The 23,232-nt window shown below is 39.3% G+C and overlaps 2 protein-coding genes across 3 annotated transcripts in view; one reads left to right on the plus strand and one right to left on the minus strand.

The window, feature by feature from the left end:
* LOC136849137 (sperm-specific protein PHI-2B/PHI-3-like) overlaps positions 1–23,232 on the plus strand; it is a 79,890-nt gene that overhangs the window by 9,275 nt on the left and 47,383 nt on the right. The window lies entirely within an intron of this gene.
* The window catches only part of black (glutamate decarboxylase-like protein black), a 32,373-nt gene that overhangs the window by 3,703 nt on the left and 5,438 nt on the right, over positions 1–23,232 (minus strand). The window contains exons 2-9 of the mRNA XM_067122175.1: positions 7,206–7,362; positions 6,522–6,682; positions 5,441–5,543; positions 5,116–5,241; positions 4,000–4,136; positions 3,576–3,658; positions 1,336–1,483; positions 178–307 (exon numbers count right to left, since the gene is read on the minus strand). Coding sequence (XP_066978276.1) covers positions 178–307; positions 1,336–1,483; positions 3,576–3,658; positions 4,000–4,136; positions 5,116–5,241; positions 5,441–5,543; positions 6,522–6,682; positions 7,206–7,355 — 1,038 coding nt within the window. The 5' untranslated portion in view covers positions 7,356–7,362. The remainder of the gene's footprint in view (positions 1–177; positions 308–1,335; positions 1,484–3,575; positions 3,659–3,999; positions 4,137–5,115; positions 5,242–5,440; positions 5,544–6,521; positions 6,683–7,205; positions 7,363–23,232) is intronic.

Raw genomic sequence — 23,232 nt, forward strand, 5'->3', positions numbered from 1 at the left:
CTTTTCTTGCGTGGTCTGATGAGGTACCTAAGTATGGAAGGATATGATTGCAAGAATTCCTTTAAGGAAATGGAAAGGAAAGGGCTTTGTTTTATATAAAGTTGCGCGTTTGTAATGAATGAATTAAAAGAATTTCTTAAGATGTTGTAAGAGGAAAACTTGAATATGGTATATTACCTTTTGGAACAAGTAAGCGGCACTGGCGGAATTGCAGTCTTTAAGGAGCCCAGTGTGTTTCGTCAAGAAAACGGAACACTGTTGAGGTGATGCCAACATTTTGTGAGGGTTCCAGGTGATGCTGTCGGCTCTGTTAATTCCAAAATAGAGGAGAGTAATGTTAGTAAATACTGTCTTCTGCTGATTTTAGGCATGAATGAAAATCCTCGTACAAATCTTCCCAAGTATCATATGAACTCTTCATCGAGAAAATGTTAAAAATGGAAAAATTTCAAAGAATTCGTCTGAAAGTAATGGTATTCTAAACGTCTTTTTTCACAGTCAGTTATTTTTCATCTAAGATTTTCGTCATAAAAATACAATATCATTCACTTTAGTTCTGATAAAATTAATAGCGCGAGGGGTGAATATGAAGGTTTTTTGCACCTCTAATGATGACCTTTTAAAATCACCGTGCTTCTGCTACTAGTGGTAAGTGTATTACTTCATTCTGAGATCCACCGATGCTTAAGAAACGTTAATAAGAATGTTAATGGCTGTATTATATTTATCCCGACCAAACTTTAGACAAAATGATATCAGTTATAGTGAGTAAAACTTGCAGGAGATTGTATCTTTTTTGTTTAGTCTTTGAACCACTCTAACAATCCAGGTTTAATGTCTCAACATACAGATTCCGGAAAGCAGTGAGGTGTGTTTGTTTGTCTGAATGAGGGAAAGATTTTCGAAGGGTAAAGGGGATACAAGAGACCAAAAATTACAGGGGCATAACATCACTTAGCATGCCAGGGACGGTGTAGCGTAGGATTTTGACTGAGACATCACATCAAGAAAGCTGTCAGAAGAACTGATAACCCATTAACAACGAATTCACTTTTCCTTTTTGAATAACTTAAAACCAAAGGAAATTAGATACGATAAGACAGTGCTCCTACCATGGTCAGTGTAAGGACAGTGGCGCATTATATATTCCATAATTCTCTTTGGGTGCAAGTTATTCACTAGGAAAAATGAATGCGATTAAAATGTATGAATGTGTCCGCACAAACACATATAAATACACGCATATTTGTGTGTTACAAGTAATTACAGTTATATTCTTATTGGGACCTTAATGTAAATTATTAATATCTGCTTAGAATAGTTGTTATCTTTTACCTGTGTATCCCAGTGAGTTTGTGCTTGTGTTTATTTGAAATGAGGGCGCCTCCACCCCAAGCAGCATCGCAGTGAAGCCAAAGTCCTTCGGCTTGACAGACATCCGCTATGGCCATGAGGGGGTCGTAAGCACCCAGAACAGTAGTGCCTGAAAAGGGGAAGAGAGAAAATGAAGTACAAAAAAAAAAAAAGATATATGAATGAGACTTACTTACTTGTCGTGCTTCTTTTGTGTGTGTGTGTGTGTGTTTTGCCCTCCAAGTTATTGCTTTCAATATGCTCCTCTATTTATTTATCTCCTTTTTTTATCACTTTCAGGATTGGAATCAATAAGGATATTAGGCTAACCTTCTAAAGAGTGTAGGTTAATTTGGTTAAATATATTATATATATATAATATATATATACTGTATATATACACACACACACACATATATATATATATATATATATATATATATATATATATATATATATATATATATATATATATATATATATATATATATATATATATATATATATATATATATATATATATATATATATATTACCTTCGAATAAGATAATGACTTCAAAGATCATTCGTTTAGTTGTTCATGAATGATTGATATCGAATTAATAGATCACAATAATCCTTAGCAGTCGACGTTATTATTTTTATTGTTAATAAAAGCAGGCAATCGCGCTTGAAAGTCAAAGACACGACGAACCACCTCTTTGGGGTTTGAATCGCTGACCTGAGACTTTACCAAGTTAGTACTGAGTCCTTAGAGTTTAGACTGGTAAGTCATAAGTGAGTCTTTCAAATCCCCAAAAGGAAGTTTCTTTAAATTATTATTATTATTATTATTATTATTATTATTATTATTATTATTATTATTATTATTATTATTATTATTTATTTACGAATGATGTGCAATCATGTTAAAGAAAAAGGTTGAATTAGAACTCTTAGAAAGTAGAGCATTGAAGACTTATTGTATAAATTATACCAAACAAATAAGCTAAGCGGAAACCCCGGTTTCCTTCTTCAGAAACAGTGAAATGGGTACAGAGAAATGTTCCATTGTGGGCAGACCATCTCTTGGTCAATTTGCCTCCCTTCTTCTATGAAAAGACTGACCATTAATTACAGGATTATCTTCAGCAACCGGAAAGGTTATCTGAGCGTGGACAGTAGATAGAGGAAAACGGGTCATAGCAGAAATATTTTCTCTAGTAACACGACCACTGTTGATTTGGTCTTGCTCAACATTTATCTGTTCTACTTCTTTTGATGTTGTTGTTTTAATGAATTATTCTGATCACATAGACGAAAAATAGAATGTTTTCTGCAGCTCGTTGCCTTAAAGAAAACAAAGTATATTTATATCTTTCATATAGAAAAAGAACTTGTAACATCGATGAAAGAAAAGAAAATACAAAGAAAGCTTTCAACCTAAATTCACTAACGGGTCAAATTTTTAGCATTCGTTTTGATACACTTAGAAGCAACATAAGTAAAACTAGATAAAAAAAATCTGGTGATAATACCAGCCACGATAATTATGTAGCATGCTGTGACAATTGTAATGTCTTTTGTGTGAGAAATTGGTAGAAGTTTGAGAAAATGTATCACCAAACATAGGGAGGCTGGAGATTTTCATGATAGATACAATGCCACTGCAATACATCGTTGTGGGTAATGAACATAGCATGAACTTCAACAACAGTATGGTAATTTATAAAACCTACAATATTAAAAGACCTAGAACAACCAGAGGTTTCCATACCAACGGTCATGGGCAATAAACCCTCTGTTAAGATGGACCAAGTCAATAAGGTACATGTCACCTGAGAGTATTGTTTGTACGGGTGTGTTGTGATGGATGCTAACCAAGAAATTTCTGCAGTGACCCATCCTGTCATATTATCTTCTTCCCAAGCATAGGTAAGCAAAATAGCGCCTGATTTTTTTCTTTGTAATTCCATTCTATCTAAGTAAGGAAACGGACGTTTCCGAAAAGCATAACAGCTTGATATAATTTTTACCATTACATCAAAAAATGTTTTTACGGTTTTTCATCCTGATTTATTATTATTATTATTATTATTATTATTATTATTATTATTATTATTATTATTATTATTATTATTATTATTATTATTATTATTATTATTATTAAGTACCCCTAATTTTTTATGGTAAAATGCAAGTAATGTCGCATCCTTTTGAACGTAAGGTTACAACTACTCACCAGCAGTAGCGTTCACCATGAATGGAATTCCTCCTTCTTGGCGAGATCTAGCGATGCACTGCTTCAGGTGGTTGATGTCCATCCTTTAAAAAACAAAAATAAAAGAATAGTGAATTTTTCACGTTTCTTTTCCCCTGTATTGTAAAATCATCTGAAATTAAGCCAAGGAATTTTTCATCACCTGAACTATTTTGGAAGGTGACTATTTGGTTCCCCTGTTCTCATTTACTTGTACAGTATTTTCACACATCGTGAGGCTTATTTAACCCCTGCGGCTTTTTCATTATACTTCCAGTTCAAATCCTGCCTTCAAACACCTTGAATGGATGCAAATTCATACTGATTTCTTTATTAACCTTATTTACTTAGCATTTAGCTGTATGTTCCTTTAGCGTCTCTCTCTTTTTTACTTCATTATCCTTACCTCCCTTCATCGTCGACATTGACGAGAACGACGTTGTCAGCTCCGAGACCCATAGTCATAGCCGCCTTGGCAATGGAATAATGGGCGTCGATGGAAGAGAACGCTACCAGCCTTCCCAGTCCGCTCACACCGCGTTTCTGCCGTGAATGAGAAATGCACAGTAATTAATTCGTTCCAAAATCTGAATACAAACAGCAGAGGGATATGTTTATTCAGTCGACTTGGATGAATGCAAGCAGATGTATGTCAAAATATGAGCTGTGTGATGGAGACTTCTTTTGTGTATTCCTCCTTTTGTGATATTCCATCCTTCTGTACCACTGCATTTATTTGATGTGTTTAGACCATCTGTGGCCAGAGATCTTTAGGCTTCTTCTTTTTCTTTTAACCACTGCATTTTTTTGTATTTGGTGTGTTTTGAAGGACTTTTGATTTGGCTTTGTAACTACCTGTGACTCGATCGGCTGCCTGCCTGACATCGCTTAGACCCCAGTACGTATGTTTCATATATATATATATATATATATATATATATATATATATATATATATATATATATATATATATATATATATATATATATATATATGTGTGTGTGTGTGTGTGTGTGTGAATTATTAAATGTTGTGATTTTGTGAAAATGAGATATCAACATTACATAAAAAATAATTCAGATATTTATATCATTAGAGTGTGAAATTTCTTGGGCACGTATATTTAAAAAAAGTTTCGAATCTTTCGTTAAAAAGCACTGAGCTTGTTGAATTTCTTCGAAGTAAAAGATTAATTATCCGTTAATTAATTAACCAAATAATTTATCTGTTGGGTGCTGAAAGTATTCGAGTTGTGCTGCACAATATCAGTGGCCTACAAAATTGTGGATTTGCTGTTTTTTTTTTTTATGTTAATGTTTCGTCTTTTGAAGTGTTTAAGTATGGAGTAAAACTATTGTACAAGAGATGGATATTTCTTTTTTCCAAGCGTAATTGAGAATCCTACGTAAATTCTCCCAATATTTGTGTCCGTTCAAGCAATTCTAATCCTGTTTCTTAGGATTTTTCAGTGTTTTCTCAAGCTGCGTACATTACTATTTTTTTTATATTATTAAACATTTACCTTGACCTGAGGAAAGCGGTAGTATCTGGCCAGAAGCATCCCGTACATGTTTGACATTGATCCTCCGGGGGAGAAGAGGCCGTCGTGTTGGTCGTAGCCCACGAAACTGGCCATCATTTTCAACACCTGAAATGGGAGAGGAATTTTATTTCTATTGAGAGTGTTCGCGAATAAGGCTTAATGGGTTCTACTTTATTTGCTGAACGGATTAAATTTTCAACATAATTTTTAGAAAAATGACCTATTATTAATATTATGGATTGATCGTGGGAGCCAGATATGATTTTTGTTGTAATCGTTTCTATGAACCAGAATTTCGACCAACCTCAATTTCCATGAGTGTGAAGACCGGTGCCACTTCGTATGTGTAGACAGAAGGGTTTAGGGCATCGGTCACCCATTGTCCAACGAGGCCATAGACGTCAATGCTGATAATAGGCGAAATAATTTAGGATTAGTTTCCGTAATGGACGAAACGCCGCAAAATTTAGTGCCCAAAATGGACGGAACATTGTGGAATTCGGTCTCCATAAGAGGTGACTGTGCATTGTTAAAAGTCGCCGTCTCTTTGGAAAGGAATTAACGGTGGAAGAGCATGATGAAATAACAGATATGCACACACAGACACACGTGCGCACACACACACAATATATATATATATATATATATATATATATATATATATATATATATATATATATATATATAAATATATATATATATATATATATATATATATATATATATATATATATATATATATATATATATATATATATATATATATATATATATATATATATATATATATATATGCATGCGCGTGTGTATGAACGCAGAAATTATCAGATATCTGGAACATTTAAGAACAAGTAAAAGGAAGGATGGGAGGTAGGAGAAAGGGTCAAACTTCTTAAGACAACTATATGCCAGCTCTCAAAAGATAGGAAATCGTATGAAGAGTTAAAGAATTTCAAAGCGTGTCTTTGAAAGAAGGAAAACGTCACCGATTCAAGAAGTTTTCGACTTGCTGAGTTCTAGGACAGCGAAAGTAAAAATTGAAAATGTGCAGAGAGCCAGAAAGGAAGCTTAAATACTAAGCACCGGTAAAAATTCACAAGGGACAATAATGTGGGAGGGAATATTGCCTTAGTAAAGAAGGGAGATGCCGAGCAATGTTGTGTAATATAGACTGAAGGCAGAAGCAATAGAGACAAAGAGGGAGAGAGGAAAGGGTTTATTATTTGCTACTTGGCATCCTGATCACGTCCATAGTGCCGCTTGATTAGTGCCATTGATCACGCGGCCTTTGGAAGAATGGCGCGGAAGGAACGGAGGTGAAGAGGAAGAGGAGAATGAACATGGCATGAGAGAGAGAGACGTCCAAGGTCTCAGGCTTCACCTACCTGGAAAAGAGCTGATTAATGAAGTACGGATGTCCCGTTTTGACGCTGTACTTGACCACATCCCCTAGACGCTTGAGGAGGTCAGCCTGGGTCACTCCTTTATCCTCCAGAACCAGGTCAAGCTTCTCTTTGAGATAGTCCGGGTCGACCCAGTCAACCACCTGTTTGAGTTAAGTAGATAATAGATTAACATCCTAGTAAAATTAGGAGATAAAGCATGACTCTGCAAGTTTTAGACACCTTTATTTGCTGCATTTTTCGTTTTTCATTACCACGTGCTTATGGATAACATTTTGCCCCAAAGAAGATTGGACAACGGATCAGTATGAAATCCAAGTGAGTTGGAGCAATGTTCCGATTTAAACTTCGTGGGTAAAGTGAGCAACACAGGTCAAGAATTCTTTCAGGAATGCTTGATCGGGTGATCAGAGTGAAAACTTTATTTGGTTTTCTGTGTCCCGAAAGCAATTTAGCACAACGTGGGAGAGAAATAGAAACTTCCTTGTTTTCCTGTTGTATTTCATTACAACTTAAAAATAAAAGCAGGAACAGAATTTTGTTGCGTATCACCTTCGTCAGTTTGCATACTGCTGTGCATATAGTATGAAAATTTTGACTTGCTGTTGCTCAAGAAGCTGAGATTTCTCAACTTGATTACACTGAAAGATGTTATGGTATACTGACCTTATTTGACCTCTCGGTGCCTCCGAAGACAGCCCTATCAATCAATAATTGGAGGCACTGCGAGAGAAAATGAGAATGCAGAGATGGGTCCGGCCCACTCTCCCAGCCACACATCCTCCCGAGACTGTTGCTCTCATTTTCGCTACTCATCGTTCACCTGTTGGCAAGAGGGGAAGAGCTGTTATCTGCGATACATTTTGAATAATGGACCAGTAATTCAAATAATCCTCGCCCAGGCCAGTCTTTCTCCACTATATTATGGATGTCATTATTTCCTTTTTTCCTTCTTTTCCTGGTAAAGTGAGGGAAAGAAAAATGTTAAAAAGCGCTAGACAGCATCAGGCAGCTCTTGACGAAGCTCATTAGGAAGAAATTCCACATTGGATAATTCACATCTGTTGCTTATTAATGAGAGTAAAGCAACGGAGTTCAGGGAGGTTCTGAAATTATCTGATCGATGGAATGAAATTAGTGGGATGTTAACTCAGCATTGGCCTTCATCAGAGTACAGATTAACTGAGAAATTCCTCTCGAAACGATGGAAGAAGGGATTTACCTTGCCGTGGATGTATTTTGTATTTGTTACCAGGAATTTCCTGCCACCAAGAGAATACATGGAATATAGACCATTATTAACCCTGAAATGATTAACGTAGAGAAAATAAGCGATAAATAGAGAAATGGGTTTAGGTAAAAAGAGTTTTGCTAATCTAATTAAGTGATTATTTGTTGGTAGTATGATTGTACGAATGAATTAAATTCTCTTATTTGCAATATTTATGACATATGCATCAAGGGAATCATAGATTGCAAAGAATATGTAGGAACAGGATGTATGGAAAGCTAAGGATTTTCAAGTCACTGGTTGATTCTATTCTGTTTATCGATTACAGTCCTAAATTTCGAAGCAGAAATTATATATTGCGCTCTACGTACACAGAAAACCGCGAATTTTTCCGAATTTATATGAGGCGGAAGCTTAACCAATGAGCAACTCATGGTACGTAATATTTCGGGAAATAAAACTGACTATTGCTAATATTACGCGCGCGCTCGAGAGAGAGAGAGAGAGAGAGAGAGAGATTATGGCAAAGCATTGAAGGGTCTAGGTGAACTAAATGAAAGATGACTTTCTATAGACAATAAAACTTACGGGATAACTATCATTGTGCCGTAGGTTAGAATAAAAAAGGATCAGGAGAATGAATTTCTTTGAAAAGCTCTTCGAAGAATTAATTTACTTTGGCGCATGCCCGTCATCATTAAAAGACGACAAAGACCAAGTACATTTTAAAAATGACTTTATGGTGTGTCTGTAGCTGAACAAGGTCTGTGTTTAAGACGGCTGGTTCTACTAAGCATATTTGCTGAGTTATGATAGTCCTTGCAATGAAAAACGCTGACATGTCTTTTGAAAATGCTTCATATCCTCAGACCCTAAAATGACCTATTTTAAATCAAGGCTTTCGACCAGAAACGGAAACAAAGAACTTGCTGGTCATTCAGTTACGGCCAACAAGTCTTTGTGTGAATCAAAGGGCTTAGTTGTGTCGATTTCCTTCAGTTTTTTCTTATCTATATGTTGCAAGGGTTTTCCTAGAGTGATTCACATATCCTGTGTTCCTCAGGTGTTCTAAATGGTTTCTATTATACGTTCAGTATGAATTCTTTACCTATGAGGTAAAGAATTTGCAATGTTGATATTATTTCGAATGTATGCTTTGTTGTCTTATATCTTTTACGGGTGAATATGAATGGTAAGGAAAGAAGGTAAAATCTTGAGAAAGATCCGTGAACAATTGATTCCTTAATGAACAGTGAAGGAATATGGTCTTCGTAGATGCTTTCCTGGTTTTAACTAAAAGCAAGAACCTTGGTGTTCTTACAAGTATAAACCATACGAAGAGGAAGGAACTATTGAGGGATAAAAAACACTAGGTTGATCAGAGAAGAACTAGCAAAGGAGAGGGAATTTTTTTTACTGAAAGAGCCTGGTGTATTGCAAACTATAAGAAAAGAAGGAAAGGGAATTTTAAAAAGTTATTGCGGACATGTTGCCTGCAAACATCTAGGAATGACTGGTGTGGCCAGTTCTTTGACTGGATGGCTGAAGAGGAGGAGTGCTCAAACAAAGTGTTAGAGGGGCAGACAGTTAAAACAGAGGTCCAGGACGTATGTTCCAGTAACTGATGTACTGACATCACTAACTCGGTCATAAGTACAAAAGAAAGTCCCCTTTGAAAATCAAGACGAACGGGCTAACATATTAGCCCCATGGGAACTTTCAAAGTGTAACGATGGCTAGAGTATACAGTGACTGGCTTGTGAGGTATGAGTGTACAGTTCAAAGAAATCAGAGATTGATTGAAGGACTTTAGAGCGAAACGTATCTTACAGGAGTAATGAGAAATGTTAGAGGTAAAAAAGTCAATTATATTGCACTCAAGGACATGAGGTAGGAACACATGTTAGGAGATGAATCACTTGTCGTTTTCCCACCACGTGATCGTGCATGCAGTATACTTGGGTTTTTTACCTCTAATATTTAAGGTGTGGGTCTCTTTACTTCCAACTTCACTATAGGCTTCTTCTCTGGCTTCGGTTCGCTCTGTGCAACTTACACTGAAATTTCATGTAAGAAAAGGGGGGGACAAAGAAATAAGCGATACCAATAGAATTTGATGAATAGTAGCAGAAGCAGAGAATATATTAGAAGGTGAAAAATTTCCACTTAGAGTGCATCATGAAAGGAAGATTCAAGGTCTGTGTGTTGAGTAATAGCTGTGTTAATATTACTGGGAGCATAAATTCAACCTTTAAAATATGTAAGGGATATGGTAAGGAGATGTCTGGAAAGCGTCAGAGGGAGGTACATTGAACAATTGAATACCACACTGGAGCGAAGATTGAGAGAACAGAATCAAAATTTAATGTTGTTCCAGACCAAAGGTAGTGGGCTAACTTTCTCCTTCCCCCATACCCTGCTCTCTCTCTCTCTCTCTCTCTCTCTCTCTCTCTCTCTCTCTCTCTCTCTCTCTCTCTCTCTCTCTCTCTCTTACATATTACTGTAGCATAATGTAACTGTGTGCTATGTAATCCGCCATAGATGTAAAGAGTGGTGTAGAAATTTCGATGTGTCCAGTTTGTTTTAGGTAAGATACGAGTATATTCGGAATGCTATTCGAAATTCTGAAGTGGAAAAGTCAAAGAGAAGGTCAGACAGAAAGGCTGGTCGATGGAACTGCATGGCCTTCGCCACTTCCCAGTCTAATGCAAGAGGAAAGTGTGGTGCATTACTTCTAATAAAGGTCTTCTCGCTGGTTTAGCTTTGATCCAAAAAGACCCCAGAGAGTGAGAATGGCCGAGAGAGAGAGAGAGAGAGAGAGAGAGAGAGAGAGAGAGAGAGAGAGAGAGAGAGAGTTTCCATTAAGGCATTTCCGGCTTGGAGGTTTGGGACACATTTCTGGAGGCACTGAACGATATGACAATACCTTATCGTTCTGCGTGGAATGGGATCCTGGATTGTGGTTTTCATGAATGAATTATACATGTAAGTTTATTTGTTACTTGTCATCGGAGGGGAAGGGGATATTGTATAACTGTCGTATATTCGATTAGTAATATGTATGTATATAATTTATATATGTATATATATAGCTATATATATATCTCTCTCTCTCTCTCTCTCTCTCTCTCTCTCTCTCTCTCTCTCTCTCTCTATATATATATATATATATATATATATATATATATATATATATATATATATATATATATATATATATATATATATATGATTAAAAAGCCACAATAATATAATTGATAAATTGTATATTTTAAGACACAAAAATATACAAAAAAGTTGGCTGAAGAGGACCGTTGCGCAAACGGTCGAAAGCTCCCTCGTTTTTATCCCCCTTTTTGTATATTTTTGTGTCTTAAAATATACAATTTATCAATTATATTATTGTAACTTTTTAATCATTATTTTCGATCACAATATAGTGATGCTCACAGATAAATATATATATATATATATATATATATATATATATATATATATATATATATATATATATATATATATTGTTACGTGCAGGGTCTTGGTTGATCATTTATTGCTCAATTTACGTAATTTTCACGGCCCTGCAAAACAAGAATGCACGTAACCTGCCACTTGAAGCCAAAAGTTAACCTCAAAGACAGTCGTTAATTAGCCAAAGGTCGCCAGTTAAGGGTAATTAACCTTAACAAGAATATTTGAGATGAATTTGATTTTAAACGCAACGGTTCTTCCAAACATTCGGACGCTAGGCATAAAAAGCATCGAGACTTAAAACTGTGTTGCTTACCCTAACCTAGGTATTTACTGGAATAACGGGGTTGAAGCTAACAATATAATAATTTGGCTTAATCTAGACTTCGTAAACACATATACCCTAAGTGGTGGCTGAAGGAAGAAAACAAAGAAAATGTGAAATACAGAAGGAGTACTAGTCAATCGACGAAGCTTCAACAAGAATCGGACTTACCGTGAATGTCGAGTTGCTGTGCAAACGAGGGACCTCAGGAGTCGTATTCTGGCAGTCTTCCCAATTCAGTAATTAAGATAGACGTAGGAGTAAAAGTAATAAAGAACAAAGAATATCGTTCGGGCACGCACGCAGTGTCACCCTGGTTCAGTGACCGCGTTACTCTCTCTGACCGACCTCGCTTCGTTCCCGCCAGATGAGGTGGCCTCTTGGCATACCGCCCCGGGCAATCCGACCTTGACAAAGGCATCGCCGAATGCATAGAATAAATAGCTTAAGGGCCACCATAACTAGGGGTCATTGAGTGTAAACCCTCTCTGAGGCTTAGGTCCCTAATGCCCTAGCATATTCTGTTTTAAAACTGCCCAGCCTATGCGCGGCGCCATTTGTCTACTGCTGTGATTGTTATTTTGAATTGTCTAGCCTACCGGTGGGCAGAGATGTTCTCTGTCGAGGTCAATCTGACTAATATTCCTACACCTAAATACATTGAGGGCGAACAGCAGTAATATTTATAAAAGCTCCCCCCCTTAAGAGGGCCTTCACTCCCTTTTCGGGCGTGAAGGTCTATACTAAGCAAGCTGTTCGCCTCTCGTAGGTTACTCTCCTTCCCCTGAGCAGATTAGTCCTGGTTAGCCTACCTAGCTACAGAACTACCTAACCCTAATTCTAATAGTACTGGAAGGTGCTCACGGTTATTATAGGCTACCTCCTACAATCATGATGTGTTTTAGACCTAAGATATTCCCTAGCCTAACCTATCCTAACCCGACCGTAGCACCAACATAAGAGTTAATGTTCTAACTAAATCACAACTTGGTTTATGTTTAATACAATTAATAATTACTAGTTAATTCATGAGGGTTGCCTCATATGATAAATGGGTGCCTCATGGAGGTCTTAAGCCATGCGTGTCCTGAGCATCGTGGCTCGGTTCACAATAGTTAAGATTATTGAAATTATTTAGGCTACTTACGTGATTACTGCGGCTCGGTGGTAAGTGGAAGGAACAAGGTTACTAAATTGATGTTCCGTACTTTAAAGGCGGCCTAGGCTATGTACAATAAAAGGAAGAGATCACACTGGCTACCTCCTCTGGGCAAGGGGCCAGGATCACTCTTAGATGTTAGGGCACTGTGCCGAGAGGGCACTAGTGCCAGGATGAGCTTATGGCTCGGCAACTACTGGGCTCTCTTCCGCCCCTTCTTCTTCTTCTTCGGGTTCCTCCAAGGCCTATCAGTAGCTGGCCTAGGAGGTGATGAGAGCACCGACTCCGGGGACAGGCCAGAAGGGCTAGCGGGCGCGAAGTCAGGGGCAACTGCAAAAGCTGTGGGAGGACTCCCTACTCCGGCTGCTGAGACAACCGGAGTGAGAGCGATCTCGACTTCTGCGTCCGAGGATGCCAGTTCCTGGTCTTCCAAGGAAGGGGTACCATTTCGATCCTCCAGGGGTTCATCCCCTGGAGTCAAATTTTGCAAAGAAGTTTCGGGTGCTGGAGGCTCTCCAGTCGCGATGATCAACTGCATGGGGAATCCTGAATCTCCCGGAGGAGGATTCGCCTCATGATTTAGACCCGGCATAGGGGCCTTTTCAATTGGTAGCTCAACGTCCGGGACGGACGGAGTCTGGCACTGCTCAGTGCTCGCAAGTGGCACTGGCAGCAGTTGAGGGTCAGGCATGCCTGACGAGGGGTCCGGAGGTGCAATACCTTGCGGACGACTTGGGTTTGGCTGCGGCAGAGATTCCTGCCCCAGCGGGAGATCGTAGCCTCTCGGTGAGTTTTGTTCGGGGGCGTCCGTTGGGCGTTGCTTGTTTGGGCAGCCCTCCCAATTTGTGGAGTGGTCTGCCCGCTTGCACGTCCTGCAGCGGTACTGCTCCTCCTGAATCTCTCTTCGCAGAGGGGGAGGACCTCTTGGTGGGCCAGCCCTTCGCAATTGGAGAGGGCTAGGCCTGGAATAGTTTGGGTTGTGCCCCTTCCGCGGACCACTTTGGTGGGCGGAAGGTGGAGGTTTGTCATTATTGAGAGTGTTAGATGGGGCCTCCGTGGAGGAGGTAACGCGGCTGCGGAGTGGCGTTGGTGACGGGCTTCCGCAGAGAAGATCCCGACCCAACAAGAAGACCACTCCGGGCCGAATTCCACCTACCACGCCAAGGCGGTGGGGTATCGTGCCCCAAGGTGTCATTACCTGGAGTTGGACCGTAGGAACGGTAATGGTGTGGCCCCTCTATCCATTTCATTTCCCACCAGGTTTCTTCGTCAACCATGGCACCGGCTGGCACTTGGGCCCTAGTGATCAGGCTAATGTCTGCCGCAGTGTCTCACGGTGACCGGAAGGGTCACTGGCAGGCTAGTGCTCTGAAGAGGGGGCCACCGAGATGAACTGGGTTTCCAGTCTCTCGGGGTAAAGGATCCGTGCGGACCAGCAGCAGAAAATGAAGTGCTGATTAGGTTGACAAATTTGGTGGTGGGGACATGATGTGGACAGGCCAGAGATCCAGCATTGTAGTGGCTAGCAGCCCCACAGGATTTGCACAGGCCTTTTGGATGGGCTCGGTGGCCTGCAGTAACTGTTGGAGGAGAGGGCTGAGCGGATGAATCGGGAGCGGAGTTCTGGCTGGTAGGGTTAGGCTGCTTATTAGTGCCGAGTTTGTATCGGCACTCAGCTTCAGCGTGGCCCCCTTCTTGCAATAGTTGCACAGGGTCTTGCTAGGCAGTCCATTCTTCGGGCGAGTGGAGTTCGAGAGGTAGGCCTGGGGAACGATTCGCTTCTGCGAGGTGCTATGCGACTGATTGAAAGTTTCCCACGAATCAGCCATGCGACAAGCTTCCATAAGCGTGGAGGGCTGTTTATCGTTAAGATATACAGCAAGGGGCCCTGGCACACATTGGAAAAGGTCTTCTAGCATGGTCCGATTGAAAAGATCCTCAAACGTCGTGCAGGCCAAGGAGTCGAACCAGCGCATGCGGACTGGGTTTTGTGACATGCCCATTCCGTCCAAGACCAGCCGACTTCCTTGGCAAGGCCTCGGAACCGTTGTCTCCATTTTTCTGGGGTTATCTCGTAGGCCTTTGTAATGACTCTACGAACTTCCGCCATGTTGCCTCTCTGGCTCTTCTCCAGTGAGCGGCGCTGCCTTGGCTTTTCCTCCATATGCTTGGCTAGTATTAAGGCTCTCTCCGTCTCCATGGTGCTGTAGTTATCGAAAAGAGCCTCGATCTCCTCCAGCCATGCTTCTGGCTCGTCCTCAGTCCACTTGGGGACTAGGGAATTGATGCTCGAAATTGGAGCGTTTGATGCAGCAGGTGTAGGACTGGAGGCTTGCTGTCTAGCCATAGCTTCGGCATTCTCCATTTTCGCTCTTTCCAGCTCGAGCTCTTTCTCCTTGAAGGCTAGCTCATGCTGTCTTCTTCTTTCTTCTCTTTCCTCTTCTAATTGCCTTTGCTCGGCTTCATACGCCCTCCGTTCTTCTTCATACCTCCTCTGCTCGGCTTCATACACCCTTCGTTCTTCTTCATACTTCCTCTGCTCGAGTCTTTCTTCCTTCTCCCGCTTGGCCAAGTCGTCCACTTGCTCCTTAACCCAGGTGGTAAGTTCCGAGCCGGTGAGACCTGCCGCCGTCCCCAGCCCCAGGAAGGTTTTATAATGCTCTGCTGCCATGGTTCTGGTGGGGAAGGGCGTCTAACCGGGTCGACGGGCGTACTTGGGCAGCGAGGAAGTGTCTCTTCAATGACGTGGCACCCTTTCAAAAGGTGGCACTGTAGTTTGGGTGTGCCGTGTACAAGTCACACTGGTGGCACTCAGTATCCCTAGGCACTGGTGCAGGTTAGGTTCCAGAAGAACTTTCTCTTCTGTGTTCCCTTTTGTTTTCGTTTTACTTATTGCCTATATGCTTGCTTGGTGGCACTTCTGGTGCCAATGTGTTCCTAGGGACCCTCTACTGGAGTCCAACTAGGCTATATGAGAGGAAAGGCACTCTACACCCCCTGCAGAGTGTGACAATCGAATGAGAGAGAAAGGGAAGGTAAAAGAGAGAGAGAGAAGTAAGCTATTCGAGTGATGACAGTGCAGCAAATTATTGGCACTGTGGAATAAAGTGAATTTGGGTTTTTTTCCTTTAAAAATCCTCGTGAGTGGCTGGTCCCAGTACCCAGTGCTAACCCCTTCTTCTTTCAGAGGGTGAAAAACTACTGTTTGCTTCGGTCTGGATAGCAGGCCTCACTCGTGACCGACAGTTTATCACTGTATTGTAATTACTCTTAACTTGTCCTCATCTATTGTGGGACAGAGGTGTTTCTTTTATTTGGCTTACTGTATCCGAATTAATTAGCCTAGTGTCGGCCGTTTTTTCTTTGAAGAGGGTCATGTACACTTAGGTTAGGAATGCTTACTTGAATGACGAGAGAGAGAGAGAGAGAGAGAGAGAGAGAGAGAGAGAGAGAGAGAGAGAGAGAGAGAGAGAGAGAGAGATTTTCAATCAGCTAATTTCTTGCTGCTTGAGAACATGTAAAGCAAAGATCTTATAAATGCACAATGGCATGGATCTTAATAAAATCAGATAGATATACGTTGTCTTGGCTTCCTTAGGGATTGCTCTGTTATCTTAATTTTCCTGGGAGCCGACGTCACAAAAGTTTATCGTAAAATTTTAAATTCTCTTTATATGATTTTTATAGCAGGTATTTGTATAGGAACTTGTTATGGTATTACTCCTAACTAAGGCCTATCTTTCCCTGCCTAAATTATCTTTTGGTTTTTTGTCTACCGAAGTCTGTCTAGCTAAGATATTGCGAGGTATAACTTCTACTACGCTGAGAAAGTAGTTCCAAAAGGGCTGGGAGCAGAGTGGTCACAACAGAGAATGACAATAACAAGGTCTTAAGATGGCGGAAAATCCCGTTAGGCCTAAATTTCAAAAACAACCTCGCGGCGCGAAGGAACACCAAAATGGCCGGTCCTCTCACAAACAGTTCAAGCAATTCAGAATACCCGCGCGAACACGGCGGAGGAATCCAAAATGGCGGGTATTTCCTTTTAGCACCAAATTCAAAAACAACGGACGAAACAAATGCAGGTATCCAGATTTTACTTTAAATATACCAATCATGCATAGTGTTTTACGTTAAGGATAGAAAACGAAATTACCAAACAACTTTGTGTCTTTTGTTATCGTATTTCTCACCCGGACATTAAACAAAAGAATGAAAAGAATTGCTGGCCTACCTGCGTAAATTTACGTTGTTGAACGGTACCTTTATTGTAAAATTACTATTTCAGTTCGTTTGCTACTTCACTGACACGGTTTTTGAATGATTCCCGCTATATGCAAACAATTACGATTGGAATTGCCGACGCGATTTCTAAATTACTTTGTGTACATGAAATGGGCTCCGCTTTTTTCGGCCTTAGTAACGACACAAATTGTGATTCGCTCTGCTCTTGAGTCGCACCCTTCCTACCTACGGCTAATTCTCACTACCTGTTATTATAACTATTCTCTTTACTGCTTATTATTATGCCTCGTTCTTTGTTTGGAAGATTGAAATGGAATTCAATATCTGACTTATCTTTGGAATTAATGTAATTTTAATTTCCTTTTCTCCAGATTCTTTCTCTAAAATTTACTTTAGATTCTACGCAAGGTCGTCACTGTTACGTGCAGGGTCTTGGTTGATCATTTATTGCTCAATTTACGTAATTTTCACGGCCCTGCAAAACAAGAATGCACGTAACCTGCCACTTGAAGCCAAAAGTTAACCTCAAAGACAGTCGTTAATTAGCCAAAGGTCGCCAGTTAAGGGTAATTAACCTTAACAAGAATATTTGAGATGAATTTGATTTTAAACGCAACGGTTCTTCCAAACATTCGGACGCTAGGCATAAAAAGCATCGAGACTTAAAACTGTGTTGCTTACCCTAACCTAGGTATTTACTGGAATAACGGGGTTGAAGCTAACAATATAATAATTTGGCTTAATCTAGACTTCGTAAACACATACGAGTATACCCTAAGTGGTGGCTGAAGGAAGAAAACAAAGAAAAATGTGAAATACAGAAGGAGTACTAGTCAATCGACGAAGCTTCAACAAGAACCGGACTTACCGTGAATGTCAAGTCGCTGCGCAAACGAGGGACCTCAGGAGTCGTATTCTGGCAGTCTTCCCAATTCAGTAATTAAGATAGACATAGGAGTAAAAGTAATAAAGAACAAAGAATATCGTTCGGGCACGCACGCAGCGTCACCCTGGTTCAGTGACCGAGTTACTCTCTCTGACCGACCTCGCTTCGTTCCCGCCAGATGAGGTGGCCTCTTGACATACCGCCCCGGGCAATCCGACCTTGACAAAGGCATCGCCGAATGCATAGAATAAATAGCTTAAGGGCCACCATAACTAGGGGTCATTGAGTGTAAACCCTCTCTGAGGCTTAGGTCCCTAATGCCCTAGCATATTCTGTTTTAAAACTGCCCAGCCTATGCGCGGTGCCATTTGTCTACTGCTGTGATTGTTATTTTGAATTGTCTAGCCTACCGGTGGGCAGAGATGTTCTCTGTCGAGGTCAATCTGACTAATATTCCTACACCTAAATACATCGAGGGCGAACAGCAGTAATATTTATAAAAATATATATATATATATATATATATATATATATATATATATATATATATATATATATATATATATATATATATATATGTGTGTCTAGTGAAAAGAGCCCATAAAGACACCAAAAGGGTAGAAAGTTATAGCTGTCTTTCAGAGACACTGTCTGTCTCCCTCATCAGACAGGTTATGAATGAAAGAAGAGTTACAGACCAGACTCAGAGGTATTTATACCAATGAAGCATTATTCCAGAGGTCTGCCGCTACGTCATTCCTGTTAACAGCTTCTCCTTAATCTTCTTAACCGCTGGTTGGAGGAAGATTTTACCTATCAGATCTGAATCCCAGGCGGTTCATCGTATTTCTTTGTTTAATCAGTGCGGATTCTATCATCTGGCTTTTGAATCGACAATTGCTGATATAAATCATACGTGACATATTCCAGTTTATTTTGTCATTATGATTGTTTATGTGGTTAAAAGTAGCTGAGCTCTGTTGTCCATATCTTACTGAACGTTCATGTTGTATTAGTCTCTGGGGGAGTGATTTACCTGTAAAACCGATGCAGGATTGGTCACAGTCAAAGCAAGGGATTTCATACACTCCTGTCTTGGGGGACTTGTTTTTGTTGGGCGTTAATCAGGGATCTGGCTGAGGTGTTTGGGTAGGTAAAAATAAAAGGGTTAGAGTTTCCAAATGTCTGGACAGAATTAAGACATTGACACAGACACTTGGAAATGTGAAGGGTTGCAGAATAAAAAAAAAGAAAAAAGTTCATAGAACGACACATTCACAATTAGGTATTTACGTCAAGTTGAACGTTATAGTCCTGGGAGGTGTCAGTGGTTTGGAACCTTAAATCACTGGGTCCAAAGACAAAAACGCTTTTAGTGAAGTATTGTGGATCATTTGGAATGGCGGCGAAACCCCGTCATCTAAGGCCGAAGGCAATCGTTTTTGTCTATAGAATGCAGAGAGGCAAGCCCCACACTGCTTAGCGAAAAAGACACCAGGTGACCAGTGTTGTGAGGCTTTTGTTTTCTTACCATTTACAAATGTTGCAAAATCTCAAAAAAGAAGTTACTTAGTGTTTGTGTTGTGCGTATTATAAAAAATTGTAATAGTGGCCATGTTCAAGGATAGAAAGCTAGATGATATTGTCATATTTAGGAGAGAGAGAGAGAGAGAGAGAGAGAGAGAGAGAGAGAGAGAGAGAGAGAGAGAGAGAGAGAGAGAGAAAGCTTGTTCCAAATCTTGAAAAGACGAAGAGTAATAATTGAAAAGATGGCGCACGCGAAAAGTTGGAACGCAAATCGCGTTGAGGTGATCAGGTCTCAGAGAATTGGAGATGGCAGCTTGATGAAAAGGTTGCATATTTGACAGGCTTGGAGCTTGCTTACAGTGTCCTGCTAATTGCATATTGAAATGAATAACTGAATAAATGTATGTCACAGATTTAATTTAGTTTTTATAGAATTATCTTTAGAGAAAGTAAGTGCCAAGTGAACAACGGCTAATAGAAAGAAAAGTCCGACCAAAATTATTGTTTTTATGTGGAACTATTCTCTTATCCTTTGTACTGTCAGAACTACCTTTGTTTATTTTCACTCTAACCGGGTTAGAGGTCATGAATTCTTTTTTGTCTCTACGCTAATTTCATAGGACGTTAATTAATTTATCCAGTTTCGTGTTATGTCACTGACCTATATGGATTCTGACCTAACGTCAAAATCTCCATCATTCTGTATCGACCTCCGCGACTGCAACGTCGGTTGAAACAATACTAAGTCAATAAAAAGAATCAAAAAGGAATTAGTGCTCTCACTGCCTGGCGTTCTGGGCCTTTGTGACTGGATAAAGAAGGGCTGGTTTAATCTGGGGGAGACCACACACGCACAGAGAAAGAGAGAGAGAGACCTGTTGCATGTAATCATGGATACATAAGCACAGGCTTACACTGAACGGGGAAAAGGCGAGTTGACAACTGGCAATTTGAGTTTAAAGATGGAGATTGAGAATACAGAGGAAGGTAATCTAAATGAAGAAAATAGAGAGAGAGAGAGAAATGATGATGAGGAAATGCATACAAAAACTTATGCTTCAAAAATGAACATGTCAAGCGGCAACAATATCATGCAAATAAGATATCATGGAGAGAGAGAGATGGGGGTCGCTCGGGCAGGCGGGGGGACGCTTGACAGGCTCAGCGACGTGGAGAAATCGTTAAAGTTAAGGAAACCTTTTACTCCTGAATAGCCCACTTGAAGGCGTAATGGCCAATCTTTTCAGAAAATATCCTGACGTGATTTATAGCCTTCAGGTTACATATAATGCATTTTTTGTGTTTTCGATGAGCGCTTACGAGTGTCATACCACTCTACATTACTTTTTTTCGCCTTTTATCTCTTTACATCTTTTTATTTCTGTTGTTAGTCAATTTGGTTGTCCTTACACAAGGTGCTGATCCAATTTTGAGAAAATTTACGTCAGTTCGAATGGCTTCTAGTATTGTGAAATGAAACACTCATCTCAGAGTTAGTTTCCGTGAAGAGAAAATCTGATGAAGAGCGTTCAAAGAGATTATAGTATAAAAAAAAAGGGTGGGGAAGCTTGGCCGAGGGTGCAGTGGAGCAGCGGCAGCGGATTGGTTGCCAAGGAGAGGAGGGCCATTGCTAGAGTTGAAGCCATGATTTCCCCTAAAAAAAGAACACCTTTTCTTGTGCTCAGGTGAATGTTGTTTTCGCTGTTCTCATACCTGCACTCATTTCATCGTGCAGTATTGCATATGTGTGCGAGTGCATAACACGTTTATGTATGTGTATTTACCTTAAAGTAAGTATTCATATCAGTATTTACACCGCGGGAAAAATGACATTAAAGAAAATATTGGTATTTTATTTCTAAAATCTGAGATAAATTTGAACTGTATAACAATTAATCAAAACAAGAGTTAAAAACTGGGTTCCTTAAGTAACGTCACAGTCAATAATTTTCAGTTTACTTCAGTGTGTGTACTTTTGCACAAATAAAAAGAACTTGCAATATGGAGCAACCTAAAAAAAAATTAATTATCATTCGAACAATTTTCATTTGTTTATCTTGTAGAATCATCAGTGTAAATGTATCGAATATACTGATCGCACGTCAAATACATACACGTTTGACAGTTACACACACACACACACACACATATATATATATATATATATATATATATATATATATATATATATATATATATGTGTGTGTGTGTGTGTGTGTGTGTGTGTGTGTGTGTGTAACTGTACGTGTATGTATTTGACGTGAGATCAGTATATTCGTTACATACATGTACACACACACACACACACACACACACACATATATATATATATCAAAAGCACACATTCACATATGTGTATGTATATGTGTGTGAGTGTATGTAACTACACTTGTATATATTTGACGTGCGATCAGTATACTCGATACATACATGTACAGTTACACACACACACACACACACACACACACACACACACACATATATATATATATATATATATATATATATATATATATATATATATATATATATATATATATATATATATATATATATATATATGGAGCCTCGATGGCTCAGTTGGTAGAGCAGCGGCCTAGGACTTCGTAGAGGTCCGTGGCGCGGGTTCAAATCCGCAGCCAACTGGTCAGAGAAGGCGGACACTTTGCTATCCGTGTAGACACCCCGGGATTACGTATGTAATCAACGGATAGGTTTGCTGAGAGCAAATGGGTGTTACAGACTAATACACACATAAACAAAGCCACTCCAACATCTTCTAAAAACATAACAGACATCTCACACGTCTCGAACTGTCGACCTAAACCGCCCAGTTCTCCTCGCTGTTGGGAGAAAGGGAGCTGGGGATTGGTACGAAACACGTACACATCGTTACCGGGGTCTAAGCGATGTCAGGCAGGGCAGCCGATCGAGGCTACGGCCTACCCCAACGCCAAATCGAAGTCCTTCGAAAAGAAGGCATCGTGCATACCCCATATAAAAATGGGAAAAAAGCACGTTAAAACGAAGAAGAATATATATATATATATATATATATATATATATATATATATATATATATATATATATATATATATATATATATATGTGTGTGTGTGTGTGTGTGTGTGTGTGTGTGTGTATATCACGAACACACATATGCGTATATATAGTGTATATATATATATATATATATATATATGTGTGTGTGTGTGTGTGTGTGTGTGTAACGGTACGTTTATGTATTTGACGTGCAATCAGTATACAGTATTCGATACATTTGCACTGATGATTCTACAAGATAAACAAATAAAAATTCTTCGAATGATAATTGAATTTTGTTTAGGTTGCTCCATTTTGTAAGTTCTTTTTATTTGTCCAAAAGTACACACACTGAAGTAAACTGAAAATGATTGACTTTGTGACATGTTACTTAAGGAATCCAGTTTTTAATTCTTGTTTTGATTAATCGTTATACAGTTCAAATTTATCTCAGATTTTAGAAATAAAATACAATATTTTCTTTAATATCATTTTTCCCGCGATGTAAATACTGATATGAATACTCACTTTAAGGTAAATACACATACATAAACGTGTTACGCACTTGCACACATATGCAAATACTGCACGATGAAATGAGTGGAGTTATGAGAACAACGAAAACAAAATTCACCTGAGCACAAGAAAAGGTTTTCTTCTCTTTTTAGGGGAAATCATGGCTTCAACCCTAGCAATGGCCCTCTCTCCTTATATATATATATATATATATATATATATATATATATATATATATATATATATATATATATATATATATATATATATATATATATATATATATATGCT

Source organism: Macrobrachium rosenbergii, chromosome 20, assembly GCF_040412425.1.
Source record: "Macrobrachium rosenbergii isolate ZJJX-2024 chromosome 20, ASM4041242v1, whole genome shotgun sequence".
In the NCBI taxonomy this organism is placed as follows: Eukaryota; Metazoa; Arthropoda; class Malacostraca; order Decapoda; family Palaemonidae; genus Macrobrachium; species Macrobrachium rosenbergii.